The sequence below is a fragment of the Scyliorhinus torazame genome, chromosome 3 (assembly GCF_047496885.1).
Source record: "Scyliorhinus torazame isolate Kashiwa2021f chromosome 3, sScyTor2.1, whole genome shotgun sequence".
In the NCBI taxonomy this organism is placed as follows: Eukaryota; Metazoa; Chordata; class Chondrichthyes; order Carcharhiniformes; family Scyliorhinidae; genus Scyliorhinus; species Scyliorhinus torazame.
This window is the reverse complement of record NC_092709.1, coordinates 100,533,679-100,561,537: the sequence shown is the minus strand read 5'-3', so window position 1 is coordinate 100,561,537 and position 27,859 is coordinate 100,533,679. Positions and strand designations below refer to the sequence as shown.

Genomic DNA, 27,859 nt, shown 5'->3' with positions numbered 1-27,859 from the left:
TAATATATTTCAGACCCATTGGGTGGCATTGGAGTCATTATGGGGATTTTGGAGGGTTATAGCCGGTTCTCCAAGTACATGTTAAGCATGAGAAAGCGCAAGGTGTTCCCGATTGAGGCCAGGGGACAGGAGAGGAGATTAGGGGAGCTACCATTTAGCGTAGTGGGGGCGAGCTTTAGATTCATGGACATTCAGGTGACGCGGGGCTTGGGCACAGTTGCACAAGTTGAATTTAACTTGGTTGGTTGGTGGAACAGATGAAGGGGACTTTAAGAGGCGGGACTTTAAGAGGTGGTATTTGCTGCCATTGTCACTGGCAGGACAGGTACAGACACTAGAAATGACGGTGCTGCCAAGGTTCCTATTCGTATTTCAGAATCTCCCAATCTCTGTCCTGAAATTGTTCTTTAAAAAGGCCAATGCGCTTGTGGTACCCTCAATAATGACGCTTAGAGTGTAAACAGTAAAGAAGGCTTTAATAAACTAAGAACTAGACTAGTGCCAAGACGTGTGCTAACAGCTGCACTGCCCACAAGGCGGCCCCTTATATACGGCTCCCAGATGGGCGGAGCCAGAGGCAGAGTTGCCCAAGGTTCCAAGCCCGGTCTTAAAGGGGACATCACCTTATATGATGACAAGGGTACAGTGTTACAGTAACCGTTCATCACATTCACCCCCAGTTTAAAAAAAGACTCCGGCGGGGGTGAAGTGCCATCATAAGTCCATCCGTCTCAGTGGCCGGATCGTCCTCATCGACCTCCTCAGTTCGGGCGGCGGACACGGACGTCCTGGTTGAAGGTACGTCCGGGAGCACGGCGGTCGGAGCTTCGGTCCGGGGCAGGGGAACAGGGCGCAGGGAGAATAGGCGGGGCCAGGGATAGCTGTGCCGGCGGGGTGTGTAAAGGGGGGGGTGCTAGGGGGGGGCGCGCGGTAGGTGCTCACCAACGGGGGGTGGGGCCGGGAGGGGTTGTGTTGCAGGGGGTGCCGGGTCCTGCAGGGGAGCGGCGCGGGAAGGAGCGTCTGTAGTGGGGGAATCCAGCGGGTGCCAGATCCCGGACGGAAAACCTATCTTGCCTGCCGTCGGGGTATTCGACGTAGGCGTAACTGGGATTGGCGTGGAGTAATCGGACCTTTTCGACCAGGGGGTCCGTTTTATGGCTCCTCGTGTGCCTCCGGAGAAGAACGGTCCCGGAGCCGTCAGCCAAGGTGGATGCGAGACCCCGGAGGTAGACTTCCTGGGGAAGAGAAACAATCAGTCATGAGGGGTCTCATTCGTGGCCGTGCAAAGGAGCGACCTAATGGAGTGTAGGGCGTCGGGCAGGGCCTCCTGCCAGCGGGTAGTTGGGAGACTTATCGACCGTAGGGCCAGAAGGACAGCCTTCCACACTGTCGCGTTCTCCCTCTCCACTTGCCCGTTTCCCCGCGGGTTATAACTGGTCGTTCTGCTAGAGGTGATGCCTTTGCTGAGCAGATACTGACGCAGTTCATCGCTCATGAACGATGTACCCCGGTCGCTGTGGATATAAGCGGGGAAACTGAACAGAGTAAAAATGCTGTGCAGTGCCTTAATCACGGTGGCTGAGGTCATGTCGGGGCAGGGAATGGCGAATGGGAAACGGGAAAACTCATCAATAACGGTGAGGAAATAGGCATTACGATTGGTGGATGGGAGGGGCCCCTTGAAGTCCACGCTCAGTCGCTCAAAGGGCCCCCGAGGCCTTCACGAGCCGAACCTTGTCTGACCGCTAGAAGTGTGGTTTGCACTCCGCACAGATCTGGCAGGCCCTGATCATGGCCTTGACCTCTTGGTTGAGTAAGGTAGGTTGCGGGACTTGATAAAATGGACGAGCCGGGTAACCCCCAGGTGGCAGAGGTCATTGTGGATGGCTTGCAGGCGGTCGTCCGGCGCGTTGGCGCATGTGCCGCGGGACAGGGCATCTGGGGGCTCGTTGAGCTCCCCTGGACGATACCTGATATCGTACGTGTAGGTGGAGAGTTCGATCCTCCACCTCAAACTTTTATCGTTTTTTTATTTTGCCCCATTGCGTGTTATCGAACATATAGGCGACTGACCGTTGGTCAGTGACGAGGGTGAACCTCCTACCATCTAGGTAGTGCCTCCAGCGCCGCACAGCCTCCACAATGGCTTGTGCCTCCTTCTCGACTGCAGAGTGTTGAACCTCGGAGGCGGTGAGGGTCCGGTAGAAGAACGCTACTGGTCTGCCTGCCTGATTGAGGGTAGCAGCCAGGGCGATGTCTGATACATCGCTCTCTACCTGGAAGGGGATGGTTTCGTCCACCGCGCGCATAGCGGCCTTGACGATATCGGCCTTGATGCAGTTGAAGGCCAATTGAGCCTCAGCCGAGAGGGGAAAAGTGGTGGTCTTTATGAGTGGGCGGGCTTTGTCCGCATACTTGGGGACCCACTGGGCGTAGTAGAAGAGCCCCAAGCACCGTTTGAGGGCCTTGAGGCTGCGGGGGAGGGGGAGTTCCTTAAGGGGGCGCATGCGGTCGGGGTCGGGACCTAAGACCCCGTTTTCCACGACATAGCCGAGGATGGCTAGACGGGTTGTGTGGAAAACGCATTTTTCCTCATTATAGGTCAGGTTAAGGGCTCGGGCGGTCTGGAGGAACTTGGAGGTTAGCTTCATGGTCTTGCTGGTCATGGCCGCAGATGGTGACATTGTCCAAGTACGGGTATGTAGCCCGCAAACCGTACTGGTCCACCATTTGATCCAGCGCCCTTTGAAAGGCGGAGACCCCATTTGTGACACCGAAGGGGACCCTGAGGAAGTGGAAGAGCCGGTCGGCTGCTTCGAAGGCTGTATGGGGGCGGTCTTTTGGTCAGATGGGGAGCTGGTGGTAGGCGGATTTGAGGTCGACCGTGGCAAATACTCGGTATTGGGCGATCCGATTTACCATTCCCACAATGCGAGGAAGGGGGTATGCATCAAGCTGCGTGAATCGATTTATGGTCTGGCTATAATCCACGACCATCCGTTTCTTATCCCCGGACCGGACTACCACCACTTGTGCTCTCCAAGGGCTGTTGCTAGCCTCGATGACCCCCTCTCCCAGTAAACGCTGGACCTCTGACTAGATAAAAGTCATATCTTGGGCACTGTACCGCCGGCTCCTGGTGGCGACTGGCTTACAGTCGGGAGTGAGGTTCGCGAATAGCGAGGGGGGTGCAACTTTTAGTGTCGCAAGGCAGCATACCATGAGAGGGGGCAAGGGTCCGCCGAACTTCAGTGTCAGGCTTCGGTGGCTGCACTGGAAATCCAGTCCGAGCAGCAGGGGGACACAGAGGTGGGGAAGGATATAAAATTTGAAACGGGTGTACTTGGAGCCCTGGATCGAGAGATCCGCGATACAGTACCCCTTGATCTCTACCGAGTGGGACCCGGATGCAAGGGCTATGGGACGCTGGATGAGTTTGCAGGGAGCAGCGCCTTACCGTTTCAGGGTGGATAAAGCTCTCCGTGCTCCCGGAGTCGAAGAGGCATGCAGTGTCGTGCCCGTTGACCTGGACCTGCATCATGGAGTTCTGCAGGTGTTTTGGCCGAGTTTGATCGAGGGTGATCGCACCCAGTCGCGGGTAGTCGGAGTTGTCAGCCGAGTCGGACTCGTAAAATGGCCGCTGCCGTTGGGCGCACGTGTCGGGTCGAGAAGATGGCCGCCGACCAGATGGCCGCTCCCATGATTCGCACGAGGCTGATGACGCGTCAGAAGAGGGCGTGTCGGGTCGGTGCGCAGCAGCATTGCGAGGCCTGCGGGCCTGAGAGCCTGATTTTCGGGCCGGCTGTTCTTTGTTTTTCTGGCCCCTGGGTCTGGCCAGGCAGACCCTCGCAAAGTGCCCTTTCTTCCCGCAGTCGCTGCAGTTTGCGGAGCGGGCTGGGCAGCGTGGGCGTGGGTGCTGGCCCTGCCCGCAGAAGTAGCACGGTGTGCCCCCATGAGCGGGTCGCCGCGTGGCGCAGGCCTGTAATATGGCTGAGTCTGAGGAAGTCCGGGGGGCTCGGAGAGTCCGCGGGGTACGTGCCCAAGTTATGTTGGGCCACCTCCAGCGAGGAAGCAAGCGTTAGCGTGTCCTGGAAGTCTTTTGCCCCATTTTCGATGGGCCGCTGCCAGATGTAGGTCGAGCGGATGCCGGACACGAAAGCGTCTCCGATGTGCAGGTTCATATGGACTTCCACATCCTGGTGCTCACAATCCCTGGCAAGCGCGGTGAATTTCTCGACGAATTCGTCTAGCGATTCCCCCGAGCGCTGCCGGCAGGTAGAGAGCAGATGCCTGGTGTGCACCTCGTTGATAGGCTTGACGAACCGCTTGCGGAGTAGTTTGACCGCCTCTTCATAAGTCGTCGCCTTTTCGAGCGTGGCAGAGATTCTGTGACTCACCCGGGCGTGGAGTAGGCACAGCTTGCGTGGCCCCTGGATGGGAGTCTGAGGAGTCCAGATAAGACTCGAAGCATCGGAGCCAGAATTAAAAAATTTCCTTTGCCTCCCGTGTCCGTACTTCCAGGTTGAGCTTCTCTGGATTTAGGCCTGCGTCCATCCTGATGTAGTTTAGTTTATTAAATTGTGGTACCCTCAATAATGACGCTTAGAGTGTAAACAGTAAAGAAGGCTTTAATAAACTAAGAACTAGACTAGTGCCGAGACGTGTGCTAACAGCTGCACTGCCCACAAAGCGGCCCCTTATATACGGCTCCCAGATGGGCGGAGGCGGAGTTCCCCAGGGTTCCAAGCCTGGTCTTAAAGGGGACATCGCCTTACATGATGACACGGGTACAGTGTTACAGTAACCGTTCATCACAGCACTGATCTCTGGTTTGCGTGGGCAGGGAAGATCCCACGGGTCAGGTGGGCAGTTTTGGAGCAGGGGTGAGGGGGGTTGGCATTCACCAATATAACGAACTACTACTGGGCGGTGAACATTGCCATGGTCAGGAAATGAATGGTGGGAGCAGGGGGGGGGGGGGGGGGGGGGGGGAGGGGTATTTATAATGTTGTACGATTTTGCTTCTGCTTTGGTTTGTTTTTATGAAAATGCCTGAATAAAATATTTTTTAAATTATAATTCCCTAGTGAGGATAAATTTACTTTGTTTATTATGGTGTTGATATTTATTGGGCATTGTTCAGCATTTCATACCCAGAATATATGCTTCCCACCATCTGTACAATAGTACAATAAATGCCAGTGAAAAGTTGAAACATTCTAAAAATTAAAATTCATGTGCAAACAGCTGTGAACATTGATCTAATTACACGCACTAATCGAATTACTTAACTCAACAACAAAACTCCATAAACCTTGTAAATTGGTCTGCTTGACACTTTTAAAGGGGCATCATTTTGCTTGAAGGTGTTTGTAAACAGCTGCAAATTGGTTTGCCCAGCAGGCAGTGATGCGAATCAAACACAGACTAAACGTGTTCATTACCAATGCAGCCCGTCAGGCATTGCAGATGATTCGAAACATTCAAAACGCAAATTTGTTAGCTAATTAGTAATGTCGTGTCTTTGTTGTTATGCAACACGAGATCACATTGTCGGTATTAATGTGATGACAGGAGGTCAATCTGAGATGCGACACCGCCTCATGAACCCGACTCTTGACCTTGCTAATAGGAGTGGATCAGGACAAAACCCAGTCAGGTGGTCGCTTTTAATGCATCCACACCACCATTTTTACTCATACCCTGTAAACATGTATCACCTTTTGCTGCCGCCGTCCCTTCCTGCTGCCAATCGCGAGCTCCCCCTGAGGAAAGTTAAACGGTTAAGTGTTCCATTCCCCGGCGCACTCCCACACCACGCGCACACAGCCCTTAGTGGCGGCGCCATGATGCCTCACAGAGGCTGTGGGCGGCCGGGCGCAGGGGGAGGAGGATGATGGGAACTGTAGTTCTCATCCCTCTCGAATTGTCCTCCGCACGGAACTACATCTCCCAAGCTCGCTTCCGGTTTGTTTGTGACCGACCCACCCTCAAAGTGTTCTTTCCAAACGAAACAAGGAAGTAATCGGTTTCAACATTAAATCACAAAGTGGCGGGCCAACTCCCCCCCATAATCGGAGCGGCAACTCCCCCCCCCCCAATATTCATCGCCGGCAATTCACCCCCCCCCCAAAAAAAATGTTCATCGCCGGCAACTCCCCCCCCCCCCCCGGTCAATGCCGGCAACACCCGGAATATTCATCGTCGGCAATCTCCTCCCCCACCCCCCAATAAGCATCACCGTCACCCCCCCCAAAGAAAATTAATCATCGCTGGCAACCACCCCCCAAAATAATCATTGCTGGAAATTCCTCCCCATCTCCCTCATCACATTGAGAAAGCACAAAAGGTTACAATTGAGGGGAGTGTCAAGGCAGAAGTGAACCATTGGGAGTGACAGAGGGAGGGAGAGGGTATGGGTTGAGGAGGCAGATTGCTGTGATGTGCCTAGTTTTATTGCATGATGTTAATTATCCCTAGAAGCTCTGCTTGATGCTTATTATTGTTAACACCCTCTGCAACTGCAATTAAAAAGGTTACAAATCCCTCTGGAAGTATATGGTGTCATATGCCTGGAATTGAATCAACTACCAGCTTCCCGATTCCCTACAAATCCCAGTGCTTGGGGATTGGGGGAGATGACAGAGGGAGGGAGACAAGGATGAAAATTCTAAACTCAAGACATTGCTTGACTTGAAGCCAGTAAAGGCCAAGAGAGTTTGGAGTGATCGGGCAATTAGTTGCTATTAGTTCAGACAAGGGCAGCAGAGTTTTGGATAAACTCCAGTTTACAGAGGGTAGTATGTGGGAGACCAGCCGGGATACATTGTAATAGTCCAGAGGTTACAGATACATGGCTGACCCACTTGCTGGAAACTTCATGATTATGAATTACCTCACTCTTATTCTTTCTCAACAACTCAAACTATGAAATTTCTCAACTTCCTCAGCCCCACATAGTCATAGAAGTTACAGTGCAGAAGGAGGCCATTTGGCCCATCGAGTTTGCACCGGCCCTTGGAAAGAGCACCCTACCTAAGCCCACACCTCCACCCTAGCCCCATAACCCAGTAACCCCACCTAACCTTTTTGGACACTTAAGGGCAATTCAGTGTGGCCAATCAACCTAACCTGCACATCTTTGGACTGGGAGGAAACCGGAGCACCCAGAGGAACCCCACGCAGACACACTAAGAATGTGCAGACTCTGCACAGACAGTGACCCAAGCCGGGAATCGAACCTGGGACCTGGAGCTGTGAAGCAACTGTGCTAACCATTGTGCTACCGTGCCACCTTCTCTCCTATATCGTCTAATCATTTCTCCCCGAGTTACTTTGTTAACTTTCTTTCTGAAAAACAAGGTTGTTGGCCTTTAATGTTTTTTTGGTTCTAAAAAGAAAACCAGAATCTCCACCACAGCTTCACCAGCATCCACTAATCTGTGACTCTCCTGAAGCTCTTTAATTTTACATTTATGTTGTCAGTCCTTCATTCAAAATTTACAGGGCATATTTAAGTGCTTAAAAGAAGTAGATAGATAAAAGCAGAAGATACTGGACAATCGCAGCAGGTCTGACAGCATCTGTGGAGAGAGAGATTCTAATCTCTTTATGTGCCACTACCAACAACCTAAGGAACCCTGCCATTGTCACTGACCCAAACCCCGACTTTGCAGGCTCCAAGTCCCTCCATCCCAACAGAATCCGTCTCCGGGCCACCAGGGAGGCAAAGGCCAAAACATCAGCCTCACTCCCCCACTGGGTTCCCGGATCTTCTGACACTCCAAATATTGCCACCTCTGGACTCGGAGTCACCCTCCCCTCCAGAACCTCTGACATGACATCCGCGAATCCCCCCCACCGCAGGTCTCCAGCTCCTCCCGTCCACTGCCTCTTGTAAAACTCCTCCTCCCAACCTCGGTTCCTTCCCCCCAACTTTCCACCCCGGATAGACCACTCGGACCCTGTTCTACCAGGCTCCGATGGCCGCAGCCCCTCCCCCCACCTCACTCCCGTTCACTGGCCGGCTTAAACTGGCCAGCGTGGAGGCCACCGCCGGGTCCCTTTCCCACTTGCATGGCCCTAGGAAAGCCCAAAGATCCCCTTTTAGCACACAAACCCCGCATATCCACCTACACCCCAAAGAACTCTCATTTCGAGTGAAAGTCCCGTCCCTTCCCTTGTCCAAATATATACCACATTGGCTCCTTTAATCTCTACACCCGCACGCAGTGATACAAAAAAGAAGAAAATACAGTCATGAGGTTACATCGGCACATGGCCATTCCTCAATTTGTCAGTTCTGTCACAGTCCTTCTGCTTTCGCAAACACCTCCGCTGCTTCCACGGTTCCAAAATAAAAGTCCCTGAGCTTGTAAGTCACACTCAGCTTTGCTGGATATACAATGCCGCACCGCACCTTGCTAATGTACAGTGCCCTCTTCACCCGGTCGAAGGCAGCCTGCCTCCTTGCCAGCTCCACCGTAAAGACCTGGTATACACGTATACCAGCTCCAGCCCACTGCACCACCCGCTTCTGCTTGGCCCAGCTCAGGACCTTCTCCTTCACCCTGTACCTACGGAAGCACAGAGTCACTGCCCTTGGCGGCTCACTCGCCTTTGGTACAGGCCTCCACGACCTATGAGCCCGATCCAGTTCATATAGGGAGGGATCCTCCCCCTCCCCCAATAGTTTTGCCAACATCGCGGCAAAATACTCAGTCGGCTTCGGTCCTTCAACTCCTTCGGGCAGCCCCACAATCCTCAAATTCTGTCGCCTGGATCTGTTTTCCAGGTCTTCCAATTTTCCTCGCAGATCCTTGTTAGTATCCATCACCTTCCGCATCTCTTTCCCCATCGAGGCAAGTTGATCACCGTGCTGCAATAACGTCTCCTCCACTTCCTTCAGTGCCTCACCTTGCTCTCGCACCTCCGCCACGGCGCTCGCCACCTCCGTCCTCACTGGGGAAACCGCCTCCTCCACCAGCACACTCAAAACCTCCCTCATCTCCTTCCTCACCGTCTCCATACATTTCGCAATCTGCGCCAACTGCTTTTCAAATTCCGCAGCCATCACCTTAGTTATTTCTTCAGCCGTAAGCAGTGCGGCCTTCCCTGGTGCTCCAGCCTCCATTTTTCCTGGTGACCCCGCGGTGACCTTTCCACTCCCGGACGGACCTCCAGCTGTTTTTTTTCCGGCCGTTTTCTTGCTCACCCTCGACATTTTTCTTTGTTCTTTTTTTCCTCCTGTGTCTTCACTGTGCCTCCTCTGTGCCTTCTCCCTGCTTCTGCCGCCTCCTCGGTCCCTGGGACCGGGCTTAAAGCCCCGAAAATGCCGTTGCCGAATGGGAGCCCTCCATTGTGCGGCCGCCTCCCGCCCGCCGTCACCGGAAGTCTCGGATCAGGCTAAATCTGGCACACGATGAGAATGCATTGACTCTCCTCAGGGCCTCCTCCCATAACCCAACTTCCAGCTCTTCCAGCTCCACTCCCAACTCTTCCTCCCACTTCCTCTTCACTTGAGCTCCATATCCTGATGCTCAGATACACAGTTGCTTTGAAAAAGGTTTGATAATATAACTTGCTTGTTTTCTCAGGCACAGTTGGTGAGTTACACAGGAAGCTGGACAGAAGGGGGGATATAACAACCACTTATATTTATGTAGCCCCTTTAATGTAATTAAACATCCTGAGTACTTCACAGGGGTACTATGAAACAAAGTACAACCCCAAACTACATCAGGAGATTAGGTCAGATGACTGGTAGCTTGGTCAGAGCGTTAGCTATTAAGAGGTGTGTCAAAGGAGAAAAGAAAAGTAGAGAGCCACAGGGAGGGAGGGAGGCAATTCAAGCACAGCCACCAATGGTAAGAAATTATGATTAGGAATGCACAACATAATTAGAGGCAGGTATCTTGGAGGGTTGTGGGGTTGAAAGAGATTAGAGATGTGATTGGGCCAGGCCATGGAGGAATATGAAAACTTAAAGCCCTGCCTTCGGATGATGTTGCCAAGAAGCAGCATGTAGATGAGAAATAGGTGGGTGCCAAGGATTGATCCTTGGGGGCCACCAGAGGTAACAGTGTGGGAGTAGGAGAAATACAGCACATTTTAAAAATATTGTAAGCAAGCTCTATCTACAGTTAATAATATGGCTGGTTAACCAGTATATCCAAGAAATAAATAAATAATACAGTGCAGAAGGAGGCCGTTCAGCCCATCGAGTCTGCACCAACCCTCCGAAGGAGCACCCCACTCAGGCCCACTCCCCCACCATATCCCGCAACCTTTTTGGACACAAAGGGGCGATTTAGCATGGCCAATCCACCTAACCTGCACTCTTTGGACTGTGAGAGGAAACCAGAGCACCCGGAGGAAACCCACACAGACACGGGGAGAACGTACAAACTCCACACAGTCGCCCATGGTCAGAATCAAACCCAGGTCCCTAGCGCTGTGAGGCAGCAGTGCTAACCACTGTGACACCGTGCTGTGCCATGACTTTAATAAAGAGTCAATAAATAACGGACTTTAAATATGAATTGTATATTCTGTGTGAATTCATTAAACAATAGAATGCTCAATATCCACAGCTCTCAGCAACGAAACATATTTTTAATGTTAGGGGTAAAGGTAAAAGCCAAAGTCACCATAGTCCCAGATGACCTTAGGCTGCTTTCCCCTTTGATGGGGAGAGCTGGCTGGTGGTGGTTTAACCTGAGGATCACAGGACCTTAGGAGAGGGGGTGGGCCTTCATGAACAACCTTAATCGGTACGGGAATTGAACCCGCACTGCTGGCCTTGTTTGGCATCACAGACCAGCTGTTTAGCCGCTGAGCTAAACCGCCCCCCGGTTATAAATGTTATAACCATACCTGAGCCTACAAGATTTATAATACTTGCCTACATTTCACTCGGTGTTCACAGAGAGGCAACTTCCGTGCACTTTGGAAGTGAATTGGTAATTATCCAACAAACCTCTTAACATTGTTTTCTAGATCTAGAGAGAATGCACACCCATTTGTGTATGAATTATTCTAATATCCTGACAGCATCTTAAACTAGTCATCCTCTGATAGCCCATTTTTTAATTAGGTGCAACTTTTGTAAGCTCTCACAACACATCTACTCCAAATCCCAAAAACTCTGTAAAAACATCTCCCTCTAGATCTTTTGCCAATGATTTTGAATCTACGATTTCTGGTTATTGACTTGTTCATCAAAGAGAATAATTTTTCTCGATTGATTCCATCAAAACCTCTCTTCTTGAGTCCTCTCTATTCGGCCACCTCGTAACCGTCTCAATTTCAAGGAGTACATTTTTCCAACCTCTCATTGTATCTGAAATCCCTCATCACTGATAACATCCTGGTAAACCTCCTCTGTACCCTTTCTAAGGCCTTTACATGAAATATGTTTCCAGGATTGTCTACAGCACTCCATCTGAGGCCTAATTAGTGATTTATAAATTTCCAATATCTACTATTGTTTACTACTATACTATTTAATAATAATCTTTATTAGTGTCACAAGTAGGCTTACATTAACACTGCAATGAAGTTACTGCGAAAAACCCCTAGTCGCCACACTACGACGCTTGCTCAGGTACACTGAGGGGGAATTCAAAATGTCCAATTCACCTAACAAGCACATCTTTCAGGACTTGTGGAAGGAAACCGGAGCACCTAGAGGAAACCCACGCAGACAGGCGGAGAATGTGCAGACTCCAGACAGGCAGTGACCCAAGCCGGGAATCGAACCCGGGTCCCTGGCGCTGTGAAGCAACAGTCCTAACCACTATGCTACCGTGCCGTACTATAGAATATGTACTATTATATGTTCTACTCCTCTATTCATAAATTCAAATCATTCATGCTGTTTTAACTTTCTCATCCACTTGTTATACCACCTTTAAGGATTTGTGCACATAGACACCCAGATTATTGCTCATCTATACTTTCCAAAATCATGCCATTTATAATATACTGTCCAATATTAATCCTCCCAAAGTGCATCTTTTCACATTTCTCCTCACTTAACTCCATCTGTCAGGCTTCTGCCAATTTCACAATCCTTTCTGTCATCCTTAAGACTATACCTATTCTCATCGCCATCTTCTACTTTGCCAAATTTTTGTCATCTGCAAACGTTATGGGCATGATTTAACAGCCGCATTGCGCTTAAGCAAGAGAGCAACAAGTCCGTTAAATGGAGAGAGAAGCCAAACTCTGTACCCTTTCTACGCCGGGCGCCAATCTGTTTGTTATCTAACCGGCCCGTTCCCTTTGGTGAAATCTGGATCTCACCTTAGCATGGCAAGAAACCAATAATCATTTCTTTAGCCCAATCTCCATACAGTCAACGGGAGCGATCGAAAGGCCTCCTGTGATCTAACGGCCTCCCCATCAAGTGGTCACGTGGGCGCAATTAGCACTCCTTTTTGTAAAACGTGAAACTGGCAAAGGAGCTGTAGCAGGCACCCGAAGAGATGAGTAGCCATCTTCACTCACAGGCAAAGAGACCGGGGGCACTGGGGTTGCTGCCATGAAGATTGTCATAATATACACCAGTATATCATGATGCAGACACACACTGATGGACACACAGTGGGACCAATCAACATACACAACACCGCAGCCAATCACCAGTAAGAGCACACGCACTATAAAGACAGGGGACATCAGAGTTCCCGCTCATTCGAGTTGCAGCTAGCTAGGAGGACGGAGCTCACAGGTTGTAACACAGACATTCACCATGTGCTGAGTGCATCGACTGGTTAGGACAAGGCAGAGGTCTTTAGTTAAAGCTAGTATCGTGTTAACCCACAGTCAGAGTGTGTTAAACAGTTAATGATTCAATAAAATAGTGTTGCACTATTTCAAGTGTTGGTGACCTGTATGTGATCCAGAATACCCAACACATCAGAGATCAGAGGGGCTGGGGGAGCAACCGTGGCGCCAGGGGGCACGGACCACGGGGGGGAGGCATCCCATGATCTCGGATCGGGGGGTCTGATTGCCCGTGGGTCCACCATACCAACCCCTGTGTACCAGTTTCAGGGGAAACCCTACCCCCTGTCTGCCCAACCGACCACCCATAACTCCCACTGACTGCAGAGGCCCTTGGCTACACGGCTGAAGGCTATTGCTAATAAGGAATTGGCAATCGTAGTTAAATGAGCACCTCACATTCCCAAGTGGATCCCCTGTGGTTAGGTGGGACATGTAGCATACAGGGGTTATCGCCTAGCATCCCAATCAGACCGTGATGCCTGGACACTGTTAGAACACTGTAGGAATCAACACCATGGACATAGTGTCCAACATCCAAACCCCAGGGGCTGAGCCCTGCAATGGGTACATTATCGCGGGCAGAGGGTGGGTGAGTGCACCGGGGAGGGGACTGCGCCCGTTCCAGGTAACGTTACTTGCGGGTGTCTGGGGTGCAGTTTGTGGGCTCCGGTGAGCAGGGTTTACTAGGGGGAGGGGATCAATGGGGGACTGGAGGTTGGAAGACATTGCTGGGTGTCAGTCTAACACCCTCTCTCAGTTCCGTACAGATATTGAACAGTATGGACAATATTTTGGACCTCGCGGAACTTGCCCTTGTGGTGCAACTGGCAGGCAGTCAGCCAGACGATGGCGAAGGAGGCGGCAGCAGCGTCGATAGAGACTCGAGTTGGCAGCGCATGTGCTGGGCCCAACCCACACCCTGAGGAGCCGGCTGCCCATCAGGCCAGAGTGAGACCCAGAGGGGGAGGCCGGCAGCGGCCCAAGGTGTACAGGCGCTGCTGATCTTTCGAACAAATGACGGATAGCATGTGCCACAGGAGGCTCCGCCTCAACAAGGGTCGGTGCGGCACCTGTGAAGGAGGAGGATATCTGCTCCCGGTGGCCATCAAGGTTACTGCAACCCTGTGGCATTTGTGAAGTCATGGATGCCCTGTTTGCCTGGGCAGCAAACTATATAAACTTTGACATGGACCGGGCTCAACATAATAGCTGGGCAACAGGATTCCCCACCATCAACAGGATGCCCCAGGTCCAGGAGCCAATAGATAGCACGCATGTTGCCTTGCACGCACCAGGGCATCTGGGAGTGCCTTACATCAACAGGAAGGGGTTTCACTCCCTGAACGTCCAGTTTGTGTGTGACCACCAGATGAGGATAATGCTCGTGTGTGGACACTTCCCAGGGAGTGTGCATGACAGCTACATCCTGGGGCGTCAGACATCCCCGGCCTCTTTGAGGACCACCCTTGGACAGCCATTTGGCTCTTGGGTGATAAGGGGTACCCGCTGAGGACCTGGCTAATGACGCCAGCATGGAGACCGATGACTGATGCGGAGACCCGATACAAGGAGGCCCATGCGACCACCCGGTCTGTCACTGAGCGATTCAGCGGACTCCTCAAAATACAGTTCCGATGCCTCGACCGCTCTGTGGTGCTCTGCAGTACATCGCCCGGAGGGTTTTGTGGTGATCTGCAGTGCCCTCCACAACCTGACACAGCAGCGGGGTGATGTGCTGGAGCTGGAGGGGTAGGAATATGTGGCCACCTCCAAGGAGCAGGATGAGGAGGTGCCGGACCAGAAGGAGCCCGGGATGAACCCGCAGGACCAGCAGGAGGAAGGAGGACAGGCGGCAGCAGCGAGGGCCCGGCAAGCCCAGAGAGTCAAGGAGGCCCTCATCCTCGCCAGCTTCACATAGGATGTGCCTCGTCCGTCATTCCCCCTTCACCTTCCTCCTCTTCTCTCTCCAGCCCCCACCCCCCCCCAACCCTCCCAGGGTCTGTGTAAAATCACTCCAGGGTGATGGGACTGTCTCGGCACTGTCAGCGGGTCACTGTCGAGGGCAGCGGGATGGTGATAACCTACAGAGAGCTGAGCGCTTGTGCTCCTCAATCTATGCCATAGTCTGAACCCTGTCTGTCAGCTGAGTGCTTGTTCACACCCATCACCTGCATGCGGTGTGCCAGGGGGGAGCGGCAGGAGTCCAGGACCCCCATGTCCGGGGTGATGGGCATGGTACCGGTGCTCGGCCCGCATTGCAGAAGAAAGTGCCAGAGGTGTCATACTGGTGGAAGTGGAGATATGTTAATGGGTTTCACAGAGTGTCCACCACTACCCAACTCTTCCAACAATGCCACCCCCTTCCCCACCATTCCCACACCCTCCCCCCACCTCTCCCTGCCAATGCACACTCTCCCCTTACCCCCCACCTACCCCCTTTTCCCCCTCCCCCTCATTGCCCCTTCAGTGATCCACAAGCTGCTTAGCCTCCCGTACTCTATCGCTGCCTCGAGGTGTATCCCCAGGATGCACATCAGAGGTGGAGGCAGCCAGTTGCTTTCCATGTCCTATGCCCCTGACAGCCATCCCCTGGGGCCGGAGGGCCCCTGTGCATTTGCCGGTGGCACATGCCCCGACGTGCCGCACTGTACCAGGTGCTGACTGCGTGACATGGCCTTGTCAGAGGGGTGGAACTCGGGGAAGCTGGTGGCCGCTGTAGCCACTCCGTGGGACGGGTCCGGGTGGGAATCCAGTGCCCTCTCTTCCCGGTCGGTGCCTATAGGGCCCTGGGGTTCACCTTGGGAGGGAGGTGCAGCTGGTTCAAGCCCCTGCTGCCCCTGCATCCTTGGCTCTGCCAGCCCTGGCGGCTCCCCAATGTCTTCCGCATGGTGTCGACACCCTCGGCGATGCTCCTCAGTGACTGGTACATGCTCTGCAGTGCCTTGGCAATGCCCACCTGCAACTGCGACATGTCCCACAATGCCTCATCAAGGTCCACTTGGTACTAGGTTACATTTCCCAGCGGATCAGACTTTCTACCGAGGCCCTCAGCCATGCCCGTCACCGACTGAGCTACGCCTGTGAGACTCCTCCAATTGTCTATGGACCTGCTGGAGGGTCGCTGACATCCCACTCTGAATATCACGGCTGCACCCGATGGTCTGCATCAGCTCCGGGTAAACCTGGTCCAGAGGCTCAGCTTCTGACTGGGACCCAGCTGGGATCCAGCAGACCTACTGTCTCGCCTGGTCGTTCCTGCCTCCACCTGATGTGCAACTGCAACCGTGTGGTGCTCACCACAATGTGCCACACACGTTTGTCCACTGCCGTAGCCCACAGAGATGTGTGTCTCTGCGCTGGTGGAGGGTGGGGATGACAGCTGTGCTGTGACTATTAATGTTGCGTCCTTGGAGCTATCCTCCGAGGTGTTCCCATGGGAGATGGGAGAGGGCCACCACGGATGGGTCGTCGCCGTCGGCTGGAGGTCTTGTGGGAGAATGGACATGTGGACAGTGTGAGGGATGGGTCAGTCTCTGTGGCATTAACAACTCACATTTGACAGTTCTTGTGCTCATAGGAGAATAAGTCTGTGGGTGTCTAGGATAGGGATTTTAATAATAATAATCTTTATTATCATATTAACACTGCAATGAAGCGACTGTGAAAAGCCCCTAGTCGCCACATTCCGGCACCTGTTCGGGTACACCGAGGGAGAATTCAGAATGTCCAAATTACCTAACAGCATGTCTTTCGGGACTTGTGGGAGGAAACCGGAGCACCCGGAGGAAACCCACGCAGACATGGGGAGAACATGCAGACTCCGCACAGACAGTGACCAAAGCCGGGAATCAAACCTGGGACCCTGGAGCTGTGAAGCAACAGTGCTACCTATTGTGCTACCATGCTTTCTTGATGAACTCTGCATCATCCCAGTTTGGGGCGTATATATTTCCAGTACTACTGGGGCCCCTTCCAGGGTCCCGCTGACCAGGACGAATCAGCCCCCAGGGTCTGTCACTGTATTCGTCACCGTGAACGCTACTGTCCTGCTAACTAATATGGCCAGCCCCCCTGTCCTGGTGTCAAAACACACGTGAAATGTTTGTCCCATCCAGCCCTTCCTTATCCACAGTTGGTCCCTCTCTCTTAGATGTGTTTCCTGTAGGAAGGCTACGTCCACCCTCAGGCTTTTGAGATGGGTGAGGACCCATCTCACCGGCCCGTTGAGGCCTCTCACGTTCCATGTAGTTGTTCCGAGCGGGGCACTGAGCACGCTCCTGCGGGGTCAGCCATATTCACCCTGTGGGCCTGGGCCTTTTCACTCGAACCTGCCCTCGCTCTTGGACCATTCAAGATGGCCGCTGTCTGCTTCCTCTTTTTCATCGTCGCCATGTGTGACCAGTTGTAGCCAGCCTTCTCCACTCTCCCCACTCCCCTCCCCCCACCTACACTGCAGCCTCCTCCTTCACTATACCTCTGTACACCAGCCTATTCGCTAGTGTACTGGTTCCACTCAACAGTCAGAGTACCCAAATAACCCCGTATGCTTCTCTCTCCTTCCCTCACCCCTCCCCCCTGCCGCGTGTGTTCGTCCCTGCCCGTCTTGGATCCCTGAAGTCCATGCTGCATTAATTGCCCTCTACTGCTATTTCCAAGGTTGTGTTTCTTCACAAACCTATTGGCTTCCTCCGGGGTGTTAAAGTAATACTCTGAAAGGTGATCCAAAGCTTGCAGAGTAGAGCATGCCAACTCGCATCTTGCTTTTGTACAATGCGGGTTTGGCCCTGTGTGGTATTATCAGGTATTGCAGTACCCGAGAGGCTGAAGTTCCATTGGTTAAACCTGGAGGTTTACCATTGGCTGTATAGTATGTAGCTCCGCCCTGATAGGCGGGGTATAAGAAGCAGTGCCATCCCAGCAGCCCTCATTCTGTACCTGAGCTGCTGGGGAACAGTCCTAGTCTATTAAAGCCTTCAGTTGTGCTACAACCTCGTTCTAGTAGTTATTGATCGTGCATCAATTTAATAGACTACACTTAAGTAGAAAGGATGGATCTCCAAATCAAGCTGCAACTCAGCCCCCACGCGGCGAACTCAGCGGCGATTTTCAAGCACTGGCTGGCGTGTTTCAAAGGCTACCTTGAGACGGCTGGAGGCACACCCTCGGGGGAGCAGAAACTGCATCTCCTGCACTCAAGGGTAAGCCCTGGGATCTACTCCCTCATCGAGGAGGCGGAAGACTTTGATGCAGCAATCAAACTTTTAAAAGGACATTTTATATCCGCCCAGCAAATCAGGTCTACGCACGTCACCTGCTTGCAACGAGACGACAATGCCCCGGGGAATCGTTGGAGGAGTTCTACCGCGCGCTACTGTGCTGGGCAGAAGCTGTGGTTGCCCGCAAGCTTCGGCGAGTGACCACACGGAACTCCTAGTCCGGGATGCCTTCGTAGCAGGTGTGAGCTCCTCAGAGATCCGCCAGCGTCTTTTAGAGAAAGACACCCTGGGACTTAGGGAGGCACGGGCCCTGGCAGGGTCCATGGACGTTGCCTCCAGGAACGCACAATCCTACGTGCCCGACCGCGCGGCGGCCCCCTGGGCATCGTGGAATCCCGCAGCAGCAGCCCCACAGATCTTCCCCGTGTCCTCGCAGGCCTGCGCTGTAAGCCGGCCCGCCACCTCCGATGGGCCCCGCTGTTTCTTCTGAGGGCAGGAAAAGCACCCCTGCCAGTGCTGCCCAGCCCGCACATCCACCTACAAAGGGTGCGGCAAAAAGGGCCATTTTGTGGGGGTCTGCCAGGCACGAGTGGTGGCCGCGGTCTCCTGCGGCGACTCCGGACTGCCACAGCGAACTTCTCCTCGGGCCCCAGGCGGCCATCAGTCACCGCCACCCCTGTATCCTAGGGCCACGTGCGGCCCACGGGCGCCGCCATTTTGTTCCCCGGACACCGTGCTGGACGGATGGGCGCCGCCATTTTGTCCATATCTGACCACCATGTGCGACCCATGGGAGACGCCATCTTGGATAGGGCCCCAGGACCCCAGCCCGGCCGACTACACACTGCCCGATCAAAATTCACAACTACTGCGTCTGGCCTCTGACCAAACTCGACATCGAACACTCTCAACAGCAACGACGACGGTCTTCATCAACGGCCATGCGACGTCCTGCCTGATCGACTCTGGGAGCACGGAGAGCTTTATACACCCCGACATGGTAAGGCGCTGTTCACTTTTTACCCACCCTGTAAATCAAAGAATCTCCCTGGCCTCCGGTTCCCACTCAATGGAGATAAAGGGGTTCTGTCTAGCAAACCTCACAGTCCAGGGAAGGAAATTCACCAATTTCCGCCTTTATGTCCTTCCGCACCTCTGCGCGGCTACACTCCTGGGGTTGGACTTCCAATGTAACCTGAAAAGTCTGACCTTCCAATTCGGCGGCCCTATACCCCCCCTTACTGTCTGCCTCGCCGCCTTCCACGTTTGCGGACCTCACCCCGGATTGCAAACCCGTCGCCACCCGGAGCAGACGGTACAGTGCCAAGGACCAGACCTTCATTAGGTCAGAGGTCCAAAGGCTACTGAGGGAAGGGGTCATTGAAGCCAGCAATAGTCCTTGGAGAGCCCAAGTAGTGGTGGTAAAGACCGGGGAGATACATAGGATGGTCATTGACAACAGTCAGACCATCAACAGGTTTACGCAGTTGGACGTGTACCCTCTCCCCCGCATATCCGACCTGGTAAACAGGATCGCGCATTATAAGGTCTTCTCCGGACTTCCGGGTTGCGGCGATGCGGAGCTAAGCCGCGCGATTCGTCAGCTCCCACGAAAACGGACTTTTGGGCCCGCTAACGGAGCCCCAACGGCACTTTAAAAAAAAAAACCCGTGGGGAAGGAAGGAGAAAGGTCCCCTACAAACCTACATGGATCGGACCCGCAGCGAAACGGAAAAAGGAAAATGGTGGCGCCCACGGACAGAGAGGAGATGAAAGAGTTCATCAAGTGCTGCTTCGAGGAGCTGCGTAAGGAGATGGTGGCGCCTCTACTGGCAATGATTGAAAGACTTGGAGCAACCCAGAAAACCCAAGAGGTGAAGATCCAGGAGATCCAGGAAAAAGTGAGTGAGAACGACGACGAGCTCGTGGGCCTGGCGGAGAGAGTGGAGCGGCACGAGGCGCTGCACAAGACGTGGGCGGGAAGACTCGAAGACCTGGAGAACAGATCAAGGAGAAACAACTTGAGGATCCTGGGTCTCCCAGAAGGAGTGGAGGGGGCCAATGCCGCGGCATATGTGGGCACAATGATCGGGACGCTGATGGGTGCGGAGGCCCCCCCCGGGATTGCTGGAGCTGGATGGGGCGCACCGAGTGCTAGCGAGGAAGCCCAAGGCAAAAGAGCCGCCAAGGGCGATGGTGGTGAGATTTCACCGGTTTACGGACAGAGAGAGGGTCCTGAAATGGGCCAAGAAGGAACGGAGCAGCAAGTGGGACAATGCGGAGATCAGAATATACCCGGACTGGAGCGCGGAGGTCGCTAAGCGGAGAGCGGGTTTCAACCGGGCCAAAGCGGTGCTGCATCGGAAAGGAGTGAAATTTGTAATGTTGCAGCCAGCGCGACTGTGGGTTACACATAATGGCCAACACCACTACTTCGAAACGCCCGAAGAGGCGTGGACCTTTATACTAGCTGAAAAATTGGACTCTAATTGAGGGTTTGTGTGGGAGGGGGGTGTTTGAGGGTTGAAGTATGATGGTTGTTGTACATAGCGGGTCAACCACAGGCAGGAAATGCTATATGGGCTGGGGGAGAGGGACAAGGCCACGACAGGAGCTGCGCCATGGGGGGCGGGGCAGGCTTTGGAAAGCGCGGGGTTGTCTTTCCTGCGCGCGGCAAGAAAGGCGGGAAGGGGAACAAAGGAATGTACATTGATTGGGAGATTCCCACACGGGGGGGTCAAAGGGATGGCGGGGGAAGCCGGGGTCAGCAGGTGTCTGCTGACTTATGTGAGGGATATGGGGCAGCAAAAAAGCTAGTCGGGGATCTAGCGGGGGGGGGGGGGGGGGGGGAGGGGGGGGCGGGGGGGGGGGGGGGGAGAGTCCCTCCAATCCGGCTGATAACGTGGAACATGATAGGCCTGAATGGGCCGGTGAAGCGGGCTCGAGTGTTCGCGCACTTGAAGGGACTGAAGGCAGACGTGGCAATGCTCCAAGAGACACATCTGAAGGTGGCGGACCAGGTCAGGTTAAGAAAGGGATGGGTAGTACAGGTATTTCACTCGGGATTGGACGCAAAAAATAGAGGGTGGCAATTCTGGTGGGAAAGCATGTGTCATTTGAGGCCAAGACTATCGTAGCGGATAATGGAGGGAGATATGTGATGGTGAGTGGTAGGTTGCAAGGGACGTGGGTGGTGTTGGTAAATGTATACGCCCGAACTGGGATGATGCGGTATTTATGAAGCGCATGTTAGGGCGCATTCCGGACCTGGAGGTAGGAGGACTGATGATGGGAGGGGACTTCAATACGGTGCTGGACCCAGCACTGGACTGCTCCAGATCAAGGACGTGAAGGAGGCCGGCGGCGGCCAAGGTACTTAGGGGGTTTATGGATCAGATGGGGGGAGTGGACCCATGGAGGTTTGCAAGACCGCAGGCCAGGGAATTTTCTTTCTCCCACGTGCATAAGGCTTACTCCCGGATAGATTTCTTTGTTCTGCGCAGGGCGCTCATCCCGAGAGTGGAGGGGACGGAGTATTCGGCCATAGCCGTTTCGGACCATGCCCCGCACTGGGTGGAACTGGAGCTGGGAGAGGAGACGGACCAACACCCGCTGTGGCGGCTGGATGTGGGACTGCTGGCTGATGAGGTGGTGTGTGGGAAGGTGAGGGGGTGTATTGAAAGGTACTTGGAGGCCAACGACAATGGGGAGGTGCGGGTGGGGGTGGTATGGGAGGCGTTGAAGGCGGTGATCAGGGGAGAGCTGATCTCCATCAGGGCTCATAGGGAGAAGACAGAAGGAATGGAAAGGGAGAGGTTAGTGGGGGAGATCTTGCGAGTGGACAGGAGATACGCAGAGGCCCCGGAGGAAAGATTACTTGGGGAAAGGCGACGGCTCCAGATGGAGTTTGACCTGCTGGCCACGGGCAAGACGGAGGCACAGTGGAGGAAGGCGCAAGGGGCGACTTACGAGTACGGGGAAAAGGCTAGTCGGATGCTGGCGCACCAGCTCCGTAAGAGGGTGGCAGCGAGGGAAATAGGGGGAATCAAAGATGGAAGGGGAGCCATGGTTCGAAGTGCAACGAAAATAAATAAGGTATTCAAGGACTTCTATGAAGCGCTGTACAGATCCCAGCCCCCAGGGAGGGAAGGGGGGATGAGGCGATTCCTGGACCAGCTGGGGTTCCCGAGGGTGGAGGAGCACGAGGCGGTTGGTTTGGGGGCACCAATTGGGTTGGAGGAGTTGAGTAAGGGTTTGGGAAGGCCCCGGGGCCGGACGGGTTCCCGGTGGAGTTCTATAGAAAATATGTGGACCTGCTGGCCCCGCTACTAGTGAGGACCTTCAATGAGGCAAGAGAGGAGGGAACCCTGCCCCAGACAATGTCGGAGGTGACAATCTCCTTGATTCTAAAGCGAGACAAGGATCCACTGCAATGTGGATCGTACAGGCCGATTTCGCTCCTCAATGTGGATGCTAAGCTATTGGCGAAGGTACTGGCCACTAGGATTGAGGACTGTGTCCTGGGGGTGATTCACAAGGACCAAACGGGATTCGTAAAGGGCAGGCAGTTAAATACCAATGTGCGGCGGCTCTTAAACGTGATAATGATGACATCGGAGGAGGGAGAGGCGGAGACAGTGGCAGCTATGGACGCGGAAAAAGCCTTTGACCGAGTAGAGTGGGAGTACCTCTGGGAGGTATTGCGCAGGTTTGGGTTCGGGGGAGGGTTTATTAGATGGGTTAAGCTCCTTTACAGCGCCCCGGTGGCGAGTGTAGTGACGAAACGGCGGAGGTCGGAGTAGTTTCGTCTGTACCGAGGGACGAGACAGGGGTGCTCCCTGTCCCGCCTGTTGTTTGCATTGGCGATCGAACCCATGGCCATATCACTTAGGGAGTCTCAGAAATGGAGGGGGATAGTCCGCGGGGGAGAGGAGCATCGGGTATCGCTATATGCGGATGACCTGCTGCTATTCGTGGCGGACCCAATGGAGGGGATGGTGGAGGTCATGCAGACTCTGAAGGAGTTCGGAGAGTTCTCGGGCTACAAGCTTAATGTAGAGAAGAGTGAGCATTTTGTATTACAGGCAGGGGACCAAGAAAGAGGGATAGGGGACCTACCGCTGAGGAGGGCGGAGAGGAGTTTTCGGTATCTGGGATCCAGATAGCCAGAAGTTGGGGGGCCCTACATAAACTGAATTTGACGAGGGTGGTGGAGCAAATGGAGGAGGATTTTAAAAGGTGGGACATGCTCCCGCTCTCGTTGGCAGGTAAGGTGCAGTCGGTCAAAATGGTGGTCCTTCCGAGGTTTTTGTTCGTGTTTCAGTGCCTCCCATCGTGATCACCAAGGGCTGTTTCAAGAGAGTTGGTCGGAGTATTATGGGGTATGTGTGGGCAAATAAGACCCCGAGGGTTAGGAGAGGGTTCTTGGAACGCAACAGGGACCGAGGAGGGTTGGCTTTGCCAAATCTAGGGAGTTACTACTGGGCAGCAAACGTGGCGATGATCCGCAACTGGGTCATGGAGGGAGAGGGGGCGGCATGGAAGAGGATGGAGATGGCATCCTGTAAAGGAACGAGCCTGGGGGCGTTGGTAACGGCACCGCTGCCGCTCTCGCCGACAAAATACACCACAAGCCCGGTGGTGGCGGCAACACTAAGGATCTGGGGCCAGTGGAGAAGGCACAGGGGTGCAATGGGAGCATCGGTGTGGTCCCCGATCAGGGGTAACCACCGGTTTGTCCCGGGGAAGATGGATGGGGGGTTCCAAGGCTGGCATCGGGCGGGGATAAGAAGAATGGGGGACCTGTTCATTGACGGGACATTTGCGAGCCTAGGGGCACTGGAGGAGAAATTTGAGTTACCCCCGGGAAATGCATTTAGATATATGCAGGTGAGGGCTTTTGTGAGGCGACAGGTGAGGGAATTTCCATTGCTCCCGGCACAAGAAGTTCAAGATAGGGTGATCTCGGGGGTATGGGTCGGGGAGGGCAAGGTGTCAGAAATATACCAAGAGATGAAAGAAGAGGGGGAAGTGCTAGTAGAAGAATTGAAAGGTAAATGGGAGGAGGAGCAGGGGGAGGAGATTGAGGAAGGGCTATGGGCTGATGCCCTGGGTCGGGTTAATTCCTCCTCTTCGTGTGCCAGGCTCAGTCTGATACAATTTAAGGTGGTTCACAGAGCGCATTTGACGAGGGCGAGGCTGAGTAGGTTCTTTGGGGTAGAGGATAGATGTGAAAGATGTTCAGGGAGCCCGGCGAACCATGTCCATATGTTTTGGTCATGCCCGGCATTGGAGGGGTTCTGGAGAGGAGTGGCAGGAGTAATATCCCAGGTGGTGAAAGTCCGGGTCAAGCCAAGCTGGGAACTAGCAATATTTGGAGTAGTGGATGAGCCGGGAGTGCAGGAGGCGAAAGAGGCCGGAACTCTGGCCTTTGCGTCCCTAGTAGCCCGGCGAAGGGTCTTGCTACTGTGGAAGGAGGCGAAGCCCCCTAGCCTGGAGGCCTGGATTAACGACATGGCGGGGTTCATAAAATTGGAGAGAATTAAGTTTGCTTTGAGAGGGTCTGCACAGGGGTTTTACAGGCGGTGGCAACCGTTCCTAGAATATCTCGCGGAGCGTTAGAAGAAGGTCGGTCAGCAGCAGCAGCAACCCTGGGGGGGAGGGGCGGGGGGGGGGGGGGACGAGAGATTGTTTGAGGGGATGGACGAGCGGGAGATGGCATGGAGGGTGGGGGGAAACGGTACGTGCGGCCAAGAGCCAGTGTATAAAGCTATGTAAATATACCATCTTGCCATGTATATATCTTGCTCAGGGAGATTTTGCGTTATTTTGTTACTGGGGCGGGGGGGGGGGGGGGGGGGGGGGGGGGGGGGGGGTTTACTGTTTGTAAGGGGAAAAATTGTGTTGTTAAAAAACCTTAAGAAAATTTAAAAAAAAAGGTCTTCTCCATGGTGGATCTCAAATCCGCCTCCCACCAGCTACCCCTCCACACTGGTGACCACAAATACACTGCCTTCGAAGCAGATGGGCGGCTCTATCATTTTTTAAGGGTTCCCTTCGGTGTCACTAACGGGGTCTCGGTCTTCCAACGCAAGATGGACCGAATGGTTGACCGGTACGGCTTGCGCGCAACGTTTCCGTATCTCGATAACGTCACCATCTGCGGCCATGACCAGCTGGACCACGACACCAATCTCCGAAAATTTCTCCAGACCGCTAAAATCCTTAACTTAACGTACAATGAGGATAAATGTGTGTTTAGCACCGACCGTCTAGCCATTCTCGGCTACGTAGTGCAAATGGAGTTATAGGCCCCGACCCTGAATGCATGCGCCCCCTCATGGAGTTCCCTCTCCCTCACTGCCCCAAGGCCCTGAAGCGTTGCCTCGGGTTTTTTAGCTACTACGCCCAGTGGGTCCCTAACTACGCAAACAAAGCCCGTCCCCTGATCCAGTCCACAACCTTCCCCCTGTCGATGGAGGCCCTCCAGGCCTTCAGCCGCATCAAAGCAGACATTGCAAAGGTCACGATGCGCGCCATCGACGAGTCCCTCCCCTTCCAGGTCGAGAGCGATGCGTCTGACGTAGCTCTGGCGGCCACCCTCAACCAAACGGGCCAACCCGTGGCCTTCTTCTCCCGCACCCTCCATGCTTCCGAAATCCGCCACTCCTCAGTCGAAAAGGAGGCCCAGGCCATAGTAGAAGCTGTGCGACACTGGAGGCATTACCTGGCCGGCAGGAGATTCACTCTCCTCACTGACCAACGGTCGGTTGCTTTCATGTTCGATAATGCACAGCGGGGCAAGATAAAAAACGACAAGATCTTGCGATGGAGGATAGAATTCTCCACCTACAACTTTGAGATCTTGTATCGTCCCGGGAAGCGAAACGAGCCTCCTGATGCCCTGTCCCGCGGCACATGTGCCACCGCACAAGTAGACCGCCTCCGAGCCTTCCATGAGGACCTCTGCCACCCCGGGGTCACTCGCTTTTTCCACTTTGTTAAGACTCGCAACCTGCCCTACTCCATCGAGGAGGTCAGGACAGCCACCAGGGACTGCCGAATCTGCACGGAGTGCAAACCGCACTTCTACCGGCCAGAGAGGGCGCATCTGATAAAGGCTTCCCGTCCCTTTGAACCCCTCAGCATGGACTTCAAAGGCACCCTCCCCTCCACCGACCGCAACACGTATTTCCTGAACGTGTTTGATGAGTACCCCCGGTTCCCATTCGCCATCCCCTGCCCAGACATGACCGCAACCACCATCATCAAGGCTCTCCATAGTATCTTTGCACTGTTCGGTTTCCCCGCTTACATACGCAGTGATAGGGGCCTCCTTTATGAGCGACGAATTGCCTCAATTCCTGCTCAGCAAGGGCATCGCCTCAAGCATGACGACCAGTTACAACTCCTGGGGAAACGGGCAGGAAGTCCGTTCTACTGGCCCTACGGTCCAGGAACCTCCCAGTCTCCCGCTGGCAAGAAGTCCTCCAGGAGGCCCTCCACTCCATCCGGTCACTGCTCTGTACGATTACCAATCAGACACCCCACGAACGTCTCCTTGTCTTCCCCAGGAAGTCCTCCTCCGGGACCTCACTCCCGACCTGGCAAGCAACACCCGGACCCATCATGCTCCGAAAACACGTGCGGGCGTACAAGTCGTACCCGTTGGTCGAGAGGGTCCATCGGCTGCACGCTAACCCCCAGTACGCCTACGTGACGTTCCCTGACGGCCGACAAGATACGGTCTCCCTACGGGACCTGGCGCCCGCCGGAACCCCACGCGCACCCCAACCACCACCCCCACCCCCCCCTCCACAGCACCTCACAGGAGGGTCAGTCCTCCCGCCACCCCTGCCTGGGCCCTCCCACCCACCGATGCCCCCTACAGGCACCTCCCTCCCAGGTCAATCGCTTTCCCCACCAGCGCCGTCTAGGGGTGATGAAGCTGCCATGGAGGCCGAAGCCACGCTCCCCGAGTCGCAGACGCCTGGATCCCCACCGGAATCACCACCGAGGCTCAGACGAACCAGGAGGACGACCAGGGCACCCGACCGACTGATTTATTCATTTTACCCGATCTGTAACTGTAAATAATGAACACTGACTGTATATATCTGCCATGACTGTAAATATCCTTTAAACACTGTAAGGAGGTATCACGGTACCTCCATATCTGATCATACCATGTTGAATACAGTTGTAGCTGCTGGCCACCACCCCCGCCGGACTCCTTTTTAACAGGGGGTGAATGTGGTATTATCAGGTATTGCAGTACCCGAGAGGCTGAAGTTCCATTGGTTAAACCTGGGGGTTTACCATTGGCTGTATAGTATGTAGCTCCGCCCTGATAGGTGGGGTATAAGAAGCAGTGCCGTCCCAGCAGCCCTCATTCTGTACCTGAGCTGCTGGGGAACAGTTCTAGTTTATTAAAGCCTTCAGTTGTGCTACAACCTTGTTTTAGTAGTTATTGATCGTGCATCATCCTGTTGAATTCTGTCCGGCGTTCGGCCCGGTCTGCTACACTGTCTTGGTACAAGCGGATGGAATGTCCTTCCCACCTGCATGCCTTTACGCTTTTCGCCCACCACATGATGCGCTCTTTATCCTGGTATCTGTGGAGCCTCACAATCATTATTCAATCTTGGGTCGGTGCTGGAAAGTCTGTGGGAGCATCCGTCCCTGGTTCCTTGCCACCATGCAGGTTACTCTGCTCCGAGGCTGAATTTTCCCTCTTCTTCTCTTTGGAAGTTTTCCAGCTTGGTTTCTGGTTCTTCAGCACTTTGGATGGCATTGCAGTCGATGGGGGGTTGATTTGTGGGATTTTTTGTTCGTTTGGTGCTCTTTTGTTG

The 27,859-nt window shown here is 53.9% G+C and overlaps 1 protein-coding gene across 1 annotated transcript in view; it reads right to left on the bottom strand.

The window, feature by feature from the left end:
• Positions 1 to 5,864, bottom strand: part of gatb (glutamyl-tRNA(Gln) amidotransferase, subunit B) — a 166,294-nt gene extending 160,430 nt beyond the window's left edge. Inside the window, exon 1 of the mRNA XM_072496073.1 lies at positions 5,721 to 5,864. Within this exon, the coding sequence (XP_072352174.1) occupies positions 5,721 to 5,848 (128 nt within the window). The 5' untranslated portion in view covers positions 5,849 to 5,864. The remainder of the gene's footprint in view (positions 1 to 5,720) is intronic.
• Positions 5,865 to 27,859: the final 21,995 nt, after the last annotated feature.